At 34.7% G+C, this 10280-nt stretch overlaps 2 protein-coding genes across 3 annotated transcripts; both read left to right on the top strand.

The window, feature by feature from the left end:
- Positions 1-865: 865 nt before the first annotated feature.
- LOC147849022 (farnesyl pyrophosphate synthase-like) lies at positions 866-6294 on the top strand. Of its 2 annotated transcripts, none has more exons than XM_087337873.1 (13): positions 866-1054; positions 1727-1751; positions 1884-1996; positions 2082-2168; positions 2438-2554; positions 2822-2910; positions 3578-3629; positions 3896-3991; positions 4193-4237; positions 4590-4679; positions 4779-4850; positions 5070-5150; positions 5964-6294. In XM_087337873.1, the coding sequence occupies exons 1-13, from the start codon at positions 947-949 to the stop codon at positions 6009-6011; spliced, it is 1023 nt and encodes a 340-aa protein (XP_087193999.1). In that variant the 5' UTR covers positions 866-946; the 3' UTR covers positions 6012-6294. The 2 variants fall into 2 exon arrangements, with proteins under 2 accessions (XP_087193999.1, XP_087193998.1); XM_087337872.1 differs by having other exon boundaries at positions 965-1054; positions 1727-1776.
- A 1065-nt stretch (positions 6295-7359) lies between these two features.
- LOC147849021 (uncharacterized) lies at positions 7360-8837 on the top strand. Its single transcript, XM_087337870.1, has one exon. It carries the CDS (start codon positions 7399-7401, stop codon positions 8722-8724), a length of 1326 nt encoding a protein of 441 aa, XP_087193996.1. The 5' UTR covers positions 7360-7398; the 3' UTR covers positions 8725-8837.
- The last annotated feature ends 1443 nt before the right edge of the window (positions 8838-10280 follow it).

The raw sequence follows: 10280 nt of genomic DNA, 5'->3' as shown, positions 1-10280 counted from the left end.
GTGTAAAAAAGGCTCCCTCAAGCCTTCATGAGAGAAACATCTTGTAGGTTCCACAAGAAAATGAGTGTGTTCACTTGAGGACAGCCTTTAAAGTAATGTGGTCTCGAGTTGGTGGGTTGACAAGCATCTTACTCGGGGCATCTAAGAGGATGACTCTGAAGGTTTCATAATAGATTTTGGATTAATTAAACTTTAGTCAATATAAGTTTGATCGAATTCGTCATCGAAGCTTCTGTTCGAATCCCAAAATCATCTCGAATTGGCAACGAGCTCTCTACCTCGTTTTGATAGCATCAACAACTCACTTGTCAGATAAAAACAAAAAACTCTCCTCTACTTTTTTCTGCTACCATGCAACTATTCTTATCCTGGCAGGGGTGCTAGTCATTGGCAAAGTATGGGTCGATCATTTACATTTAGCACATGCTTCCTTGTCGTCATGTATGGATTGAGTTTTAAATCCGTTACCTTTTAGTTGGCAATGGCTACCTATTTACTAGGCCTCTTTTGATAATTGCTTTTATGAGAATCCCAAGCCATTAGCCTTTGTCGCAGGTTTCTTGCTTCAGAGACACAAACACACAGACACGACCACATCACAACAATATGGTAGAGAGTAATGATAATTGAAAATGATGATTAAATAATCAATGGTATTGGTAAATCAAGAAGTCATGCATGTGAGAAATTTATTAACATTACCAATGGACATTGGATGGCTTACTTATATATAGACATTTTCTTGGTATGTATATGTATGTATACAGAGTATGTACATACATACATATAGACATGTCACATATATATAGAGAAAACAGAGGATGTAGATACATCTAGAGAGAGAGAGAGAGAGAGATCAGTAAAAGAACAGAGGCACACTGGAACTAATAGAAGAGAGAGAGAGAGAGAGAGAGAGAGAGAGAGAGAGAGAGAGAGAGAGAGAGAGATGGCCAGAGCAGAGTTCCTAGAGGTTTATCAGAAGCTGAAACAGGAGCTCTTGGAAGATACAGAGGCATTCAGCTACACAGATGATTCCAGAAAGTGGGTCGAGAAGGTTAGTGTTGTTTCTTTTGTTTGCTTTGTTTTTTCTTTTCTCCTGCATCTTTAAGTTGTATTTTTTGGGATTTTCTCCTCTCTTTTTTCACCTGTAATTTGTATCGCTTTTTGGATCCCCCCTTTTTTCTTGCAATTTTGTTTCAAAATTTGGATTTCGAAATTATCATTTTTTTCGTAGTTCCTTTCCTTTGTATGTGTTTTCATTTTGTTTTTTTATCTGAGTGGTTTTGCATCTGGATTTGTATAGAAAATACTGCATCCGTGAATTGTGTTGAAGAGGTAGTATCACATGAAGAAGATGCATCAGATCCACAAAAGAAAGACGAAACAATGTACCACACTCATTAAAGAAAGAAGAAATAAAAAAATGAGATTCATGAAAATATGAACTCTGACGTATAAAAGAAAGATAGGAAAAATACATCAGATCCATGAAAAGAGTGAATCAGTTTCATAGAAAAAAAACTGAAATATTAACATCACATGCATAAAAAGAAAGATGATGAAAAATGTAGGCAGATCATAAAAGAATAGAAGATGACAAATGAATCAGATTCATTGAAGAAAGATAAAAAATTTTGAATCAAATCTGTTAATAGCAGATGAAAATATGAAATCAGAATTATCTGTAAAAATCTCTGAACTTTCGTTGTTTCCTTCTTCTTTGCAGATGGTTGATTACAATGTACCAGGAGGTATTACTCTTCTCAACACCTTAAGGTTTTTCTTCCTGAATCATTGACGTTGAATGTCATGTTGAATAACTTAACATTTTTCTTTGTTTTCATATAATATGCTTGTCATTTTATATTCTCACCATTATACAGGAAAGCTAAATCGAGGATTATCGGTGGTTGATAGTCTTAAGCATTTGAAAAATGAAGAACTAACTGAAGAGGAAAAATTCTTGGCCTCTGTTCTTGGATGGTCAGTAGAATGGGTGAGTCTCTAGCACAAAATTAGTTGAATATATCGAGCTGCAAATTTGTTCTTATCCATCCTCTTGTTCTTATTTTTATGCTCAGCTTCAAGCTTATTTCTTAGTCTTGGATGACATAATGGACAACTCCATTACACGTCGTGGCCAACCATGTTGGTATAGAGACCCTAAAGTGAGTTTTCGTTTCTTTTCTTTTCTAGATAAAGGGTATTCCTGGGTACACATAGGAAAAATATATAATTGACAATTTTAAAGGATTACTGATAAAGATCAGATTCATTATATCCAAGTAAAAGAAAGCATCTAAATGTTTTGTGTTTATATAAGATGTGTTGTTTTTCCCAGTCTTAACATTAGTCTTCAGTTCGCATTGATTAAGCTTGAAAGTATGGAAGTTATTATAAAAAACTGTTCATAGTTACAAGGTTTTGTATTCTACAGGTAGGGTTTATTGCTATAAATGATGGGATTATGCTTCGGAATCATATATTTAGATTTTTGAAGCGCCATTTTCGAAACAAAGCTTACTATATCGAACTAAATGACCTTTTTAATGAGGTGGGTTCAATCTCAATTATCAGATGTCTAAAATCTAAACCCTAAACCTTTAATGTCTGTTCAATGAGCTTTTCTTTTTATCATGGATGAGATATCACCTAACATTTTGATTGTAATATTCTTGGTTCTCATAGGACACGTTGGCCTCAATGGAGACATTGCTATAGTCTTTCTTAATTTATTTATTTCTGAGCAAATCTGGATTTTTTTAAACTGTGTGGATGAAGGTTTTTTGGGCGTCCTAACTATGCTCATCTCTAATTTCAGGTAGAATTCCAGACATGTGCTGGTCAGATGCTTGATTTGATAACTACTCCATCTGGAGAAGTGGACTTGTCTAAATACGTGATTCCAACGTACAGTAACCTGGCTTTCTCTGCATTATTACAACTTGTAGAATGTACATTACATGGATATCAAATTTGAATATTACACTTTTAACGTTAGCAAAATTTCCTGGAGAAAACTCCGAAATACTCTTTGAGTTTTTGTTTTATTCACCTGGTTGCTCCAACGTTCTACTTGTTTCCCCAAATTCCTCTGGTCAATGCCTTCAAAGAGAGACACACGACGATAAACTAAAAATGTAATCTCACAGATAGCATATATAATGAGAAAAAGGGCAGTTATTTCTCCAAATTCCTCTGGTCAACCCCTCAAAAGTGAGAGAATGATGACAAATTAGACCATATAATTGCTTAAGATGGGATTGAGCAATGGCATTAATTAGGCGTTTATCATAGTTTTGTCGTTTTTCATTATATTTTTAGTTTTTTCAATATACATTTTTTGGGTCTTTCAGTTTTCTTCCTCATTTTCCTCTAATTTCTAAATATCACTCTAAGCTTGAATGATCAAAGTTTTGGTCCGTTGAAGATATATCTGTGTTAAGTAAAACAGAACGAATTGCACAGTTATTCCTATGAATGAACATAGCTACTTTTAGTAATTTGGTTCATATTAGGTACCAATATATCAGAATTTTGTTGTTTTAAGAATCTATTTTGCCGACTCGATATGCAGATATTTGAAAATTGTGCAATGCAAGACAGCATATTACTCCTTCTATCTTCCGGTGAGTTATTTTTTCTTGCTATAAAAGTTTTTAGTTTTTCTCAGCCTGTTGGCTCATATTTTAGGACGTCCTGAACAAAATAAAGAAATTTCCTTTGTTCAGAATAAGAAAAAAGAAATCTTCTTTGTTCCAGAGAAGAAAAAAAAAAGTTCTTTGTTCCGAACAAGTAAATTTTTTTTATTTATTCCAAATAAGTGAAAAAACTATTTTTGTTCTGAAAATGAAAAATCTTTTTGACTTCTTCCTTACCACTTTAAAAAAAATAGGTTGCATGTGCTCTTTTGATGTCTGGTGAAAGTTTGGAAAAGTATGAAACTGTAAAGGATATCTTAGTGCTAATGGGCACTTACTTCCAAGTCCAGGTATATTTTATGCTTCATGAGATTTGATTAATCACTATCCATTGCTACTACTTAAAATGACGTTTGATATTATTTTATTATATAATATTCTGCAATCCAATATATCGCAGTGTTTAATTAGATATTCAGTAAGAAATATATACACTTCACAGTATGGTATTTGATTTATGCAAGTCTTCAATAGTATGTGATCATCTGCAGGATGATTACCTTGATTGCTATGGTGACCCTGAGTTTATTGGAAAAGTAAGCTGAAATTTGGAGTTTTTGAATATTCTCCTTTTATTGTTTTTTTTTAATCAAAATATCCCATCAATTTCAACAAAATTTCCCAAAATGTTCATCTTTTGAAAATTTCAAAATACCTCTATCTGATATACAATCTCTCTCTCTCTCTCTCTCACTCATTCACTGTATTGCTGAGAATTTTTGTAGAGAGAGGAGTATTTTGGGAAGTTTGAAGATGAGGGATTTTTTTGGCACTTATAAAAACTACTAAATGGTATTTGGGGGTATTGTGAAAACAATGAATGGTGTTCTCATAAATGTCCCCCTTTCTCCCCACACATCCTGCATAATTTTCAACCGGATTTCACAGATTGGGACTGATATTGAAGATAGCAAATGTTCATGGTTAATAGTACAAGCCCTGAAAAGAGCGAATGAAGACCAAAAACATCGGCTTCTGGTAATTTTTTCTTCTTTTATCTTCATATTGTGAATTCTGAATTATAACTTGCATTTTGTGTTATTCATTGCTTAATGTATGTGGTCATTACTACAATAGAAGTGTTATGGGAAGGCTGATCATGCATTTGTAGCTGAAGTGAAGAAAGTGTACAGTGAGCTCAATTTACAGGTTTGTTCTCGAAACATTATCAATTTTTTGTGATGTTTCTAGAAATAATGGTGAAATTACAAACCCTATTGCTTTTTTTGATATTGAGAATTAACCTTAATAAATAATGAAATTCAGAAAAATAAATGCCACATTTGCAATTTATTGAGAAATAACTTAAATAATAGTGTAAATTGTGTTCTAAATTTGTTATAAATCACTTGATGTTCCAATTTGCAGTCTGTCTTCATAGAATACGAAAATGAGGTGTATGCCAAACTCATCAGTGAAATTGAGAGCCAAGAAAACAAGGCACTTCAGGTATTTTTTGTTGATTTTCATCTTATCTCTACTGTCTATTATATATATATATGCATAGAAAGAAATAGTAGATGTTTTTTGTGCATCATTTGGGAAAATTAGAAGCTTAAATCTGCTACTCATGCTTCTAATTAGAAATTAGGCATGCACATCAGGTATTTTTGAAATTTTTGTTGATTTTCATCTTATATCTACTATTTATTGTATAGATGCTTAGAAAGAAATAGTAGATCTTTTTTATGTATCATTTGGGAGAATTAGAAACGTAAATTTAGTAGTAATATTATCTTAATCCACTAATTATACCTTTAATTAGGAACTGGGTTTGTATTAATTTGGGGAACGGGAAGAAACTTTTGTTAATATGCAAAGTAATCATGTCTTAGGGGAATTACGCTACTAGATTATTCTTAATTTATGAACATTAGACTAATTAAGTTATTGTCTATTCTAAAATATCTTTGATTTAGGGTGTTGATTTGACTGAAGGATATACTGTTAATTTTGCAAATAAGGAGTTTTTTTTAATATACTTGAAATGTATAAGCATATTTACATTAAGTGTACTGATTTTCAAGTGTTAATACTGTTTACTGTGGATGGAAGGTCTGGTCATGAGTAGTAAACTTTCTTAGCCTGTACTGTTGTAAATGTTATTACTCTATGGAACTAAGAGAGCAAGGTTACATTAGGTGGATACAATACACATATTCATTAGACTGGCGATCTGTCACACTCCCAGACTCCCACTTCCGTTTTTGTTTAAAAAATATATACCTGTTAGAGAGAGAGAGAGAGATTGATATAACACAGGTGGTGCTGAAATCATTTTTGGCAAAAATCTATAAGCGTCAGAAATGAATTACCTCGCATCAGCGAAAACATGTGGTTTCAGGTAGCAAAATCCTCCGCGTTTTGTTTTCCTCTTCAGTGTGAGTTGATAGAGATGTCATGTTTTATCGTGCAAGAGTTTTCAATTGCTTTGCTTATCATCGGAAAACTATTTGTGTTGGAAGACAAATTTCGGTTGATTTGAAATGTCGGTATGCGACACCCCCCTTATTTATTCCTTGCTCGATTAAAACGAGAATTTAAAACATTGATTTTTTACCCTGTAATCAATTGAATACTCTTTTGGTATTGAGTTATGAATAGTCTGTCTCTTGAAAAATAATGATTTGTTTTTGTATTGTCTCAAAATATAACATGCACAGAACAGTGTAATGGTTTTGATATGGCTGTGAAGGAATACTCTCTTGAAGCGTTAAGATACATGTTACAGAATATTCTCTTCTTCATAGCCTTGTATCATGGATTGGTACAGGCTTTACCTGTAGACCATCGGAAGAAGATAAATAAATAATGTAATCAAGTTTATCAAGTCCAATTGATATGCAATTGCTTTTTACTTTAAAAACAATGAAAATGAAGTATCACATGAACCATTCAAATATTTCATATATACATACATATATAATGCATCCAAGGAAGTTTTTAAATCTGACACTACATTATAATGGGAAAACGGTAGTGAACACTAAAGACATCTCATTTATATGGTATGTAAGAACGTAAGAAGCTTGTTACCATTAATTTGACGTGAGGAGACTACATTTCTAGATTTATTTCAATCTTTATGAAAATGTGCGCAAAAAACTCTAGATGCTTGTTACCACTAATTTGATTCGATGAGGGTACATTCTTTACGAAAGGTAAAATGTTCAGAGCAGGATAGTGAAGTGGCACAGAATGTCCATTAGGCACGTTTTAGGATGTGAATGGATTTAACATGCTAAGATATTTCATTCTGCAATCACAAAATCAATCATAAACTATCCCTAGGTCTGTGTGGCCCCACTAGAGACGCTGGGCATATGTACATACTCAAGTGAAAGTCACCTAATGTTGTATATGTATGGTTATGACTATGATTGCTACATTAACTAAAGGATCGATTGAGGTTTGCTGCATTAACTAAAGGATCGATCGAGGTTTGCTGCATTATATAAAGGATCGATCGAGGTTTGCATATAAATAAATGCACACATAAATGTATAAATGATACACACACAATGCATAAAATATGTATATGTATGTCTGTATGTATATGTATATGTATGTATGTCTGTCTGTCTGTCTGTCTGTCTGTATGTATGTATATGTATATGTATGTACGTATTTGCATGGTATGTATGTCTGTAGAAGAAGGTAGAGATGGAGGATCTTGAATAAACTCTGAAATAAGAATATGGTGCCATGGCCAAGAAGCAGATGGAGAAGAACACCACCAGCAAGAAGAGGAAGAAGAAGACCACCTTCTCTGAATCTCCTCCTCCTCCTCCCACTACGTCTGTGGTTAGCCATTGCTCTGTTTCTCACATGCTTCCTCTACCTCTTCCTCTCCGGCTTCTTCTCCTCTCCATTCGTCCACCCTACCCCTCTTCAACCGCTTCCATGGCTCCGATCAGTTGGCCATGATAACTTCTATAGCATCTGCCGAAACCCTAACCCTAACTCTAACGTTACTAGCCATAACCCTAAGCCTGACCCTGATTCTGACGGAATTAACGCTCTCGCGAACGTTAAGGGAAGTAAATCTACTTCTAATCCAATCCCTGACAAAAGTGGCCATGTTTTCAACGGAAGCTCAGTTCCTAAACCTAACGACTCTAGCCATATTCCAATTTCTGACTGGAACCGTAACTCCAGCAAAAGTATCGATGAAATCAATCAATTCTTCCTTGTTGCTGTCATCTTTAACAGAGTATTTGGGCGAGATAGATTTGGGATTGGTCCATATGAATGCCGACAGTGGATAGAATACATGGTCTATTCCGGGGTCGAACACATATTCTGGTATGACACTGCCCACAACAATGCAGAATCTCAGGAACCTTACCTCGCCTCCTACACAAGCGGAGGAATCTTGACCTATCTCAGGTTCCATAGAATCTTCCCAGATTCTGTGACGAAAGGATTCCACTTTGAACAGGACAATGCTTATACCCATTTCCTTGCAACTTTCAAGGGCAGAACAAAGTGGGCTATTCAGATAGATGTGGATGAGTATCCTTTCTCTCCCATGGATAAAGAAAGCTGCTTTTTGCAAAGGTTCATTAGAGAATATGAGAGGAACAATCCCAATGTGACACAGATACTTCTACAATGTATGATCTTTGCCGGAAACCCTAGTGGTGACCTTACCCATGGATGGGTTATTGAAAGGTATCAGAGAAGGAAGTATGAAACAGAGGGTCTTGTGAAAGGGTATGAAAGTAGGCAAAAGCCGATATATCGAGCAGATTTGTGTAAAGGGATTATTAAAGAGAATCCTCATATTATTAGAATGGAAGATGGGAACACTATAGTTGCCGATGATGTGAAAATCCGATTGAATCATTATTGGGGTGCCCGAGAACTTGGTTTCACACCTGATACCATTGAATCGGATTTGATGCTTGTGAATGATAATGGTATTCAATACATTGCATCTCACATCAAACAGGAAACAGAGCTGAGAAAGCGAGAAAAAGATGTGCTCGGGACTTTCCTCCGAATGGTTGCATGCTGGTGAATGTCAGATTTTGGTATATACATATTTCAATATGCCTTACGAGACATTGCCATGTATATGAGTGCGTGTAGTTTATATATGTTTACATAGTGGATCTTAATCATATTTTTAAATATGTAGATGTCACTTCAATTTGGATTTCTGAATGCAGTGTCAAAACATTGGCATGTATATGCATTATGTTTATAGATGCAATTTTCTGGAAGATTGACATGAGCTCATGGGTAATATAGATAACACACACGAATTTAATTACTCTATCCAGGCATGATAATGGTTTGTGCTGGCATTGTTTGGGGAGGATTTGTGCCATGGCAGAGAACCCATGGAAATGATGCAGAAGTAGAAGACCAATGCAAAGAAGGCTATACATGAGAACTAATTTTGGAGATGTCTATATATGTATTACGTAAGAGGAAATGGGCCATATAAATGGGAGCCAAAATGAGAGCTTTGGAGGTGTTGTAACTTTCGATGCTTAACACTCTTTTGTCGGTGTCACATTTGTTCTCACTGTACTGTGCCGTGAGATGGTTAGAACTTAAGGAGATCGCATTAATTTTACTAGCAATCACTTTTAATTTTAAAACCAACATGATTGAATTTAAAATTCCAGATCCTGTTGACGTGCATATTTTTTGTCCATGGTTCTCTCAATGGCACCTTGATCACACAATTTGTATTCTTGGAGTTTATTTTCAAAAGTATTTGATGTATTTTTGGGTAGTCATGTTTTACAAAGCTAACAGTGATCAAGATCCTTGATGCTACATTCTATGCTCTATTCAAATCAGTTACCTTGTTATATGTAAATAACCCAGTAGTGCTAATGCATGGATGCATCATGTATGAAATATTTTACCTTACACCATTTGCATCTCTGCTTGCATCACGTTCATCAAGTTATAAAAGCAGTGGAATGATAGAGTAAGATTTGGACAATGATCTATAACAGTGTTTCTACATCAATTGCATCTCTGCTTGCATCATGTCCATCAAGTTATAAAAGCAGTAGAATGATAGAGTTAGGTTTGGACGATGATCTATAACAGAGTTTCGTGCTCATGACCATTCATCATTTACTCAAAATTTACCATCTGCATCATCTCTTTATCGTCTAAATTAATAGATGATGCGTATATATCAACAAAAAGAGGATTATAATAACAGCCGCTCTGTAAAAAAAAGAAAAAGATTAGTATGTGCACAAAGTTAGTGTATGACGTGGTTTCTGACTACTTTCTAGATACATTGTTGTTTCTCACTCTTCTTTGAAGTTTATGAGATTCATCTTCTGATGTAACCAGTGCTTTTTGGTTAATTTTACCGAGCTTACTCTCCCTGAAGAGTGATTACTTTCTAGATCGACCTATATTGCTCACTCTTTTCTGAAGTTTATGCGACTCATCTTCTGATAGAACCTGGGCTTTCCGGCTAGTTTTATCAAGCTTACGCACACCCATGCTCGCACATTTCTGACCATCCACAGTTTTCTTGATACCATCTGAATTAGAACTCTTGAAATCTTTTCTTCCGTTATTATTCTGAGATAACAC

Source organism: Azolla caroliniana, unplaced genomic scaffold, assembly GCF_043228905.1.
Source record: "Azolla caroliniana isolate FFs.n. ecotype wild unplaced genomic scaffold, voAzoCaro1.0.p SCAF_148, whole genome shotgun sequence".
Lineage (NCBI taxonomy): Eukaryota > Viridiplantae > Streptophyta > Polypodiopsida > Salviniales > Salviniaceae > Azolla > Azolla caroliniana.
The sequence above is the reverse complement of the archived record's forward strand: the minus strand, read 5'-3'. Positions and strand labels throughout refer to the sequence as shown.

Bases quoted from the DNA above. Each gene is read 5' to 3' on its own strand.
- LOC147849022 (XM_087337873.1), top strand. From the start codon at position 947: ATGGCCAGAGCAGAGTTCCTAGAGGTTTATCAGAAGCTGAAACAGGAG. The intron at 2,555-2,821 runs GTGGGTTCAATC...CTCTAATTTCAG, and splicing joins TAAATGACCTTTTTAATGAG to GTAGAATTCCAGACATGTGC. The intron at 4,851-5,069 runs GTTTGTTCTCGA...TCCAATTTGCAG, and splicing joins ACAGTGAGCTCAATTTACAG to TCTGTCTTCATAGAATACGA.
- LOC147849021 (XM_087337870.1), top strand. From the start codon at position 7,399: ATGGTGCCATGGCCAAGAAGCAGATGGAGAAGAACACCACCAGCAAGA.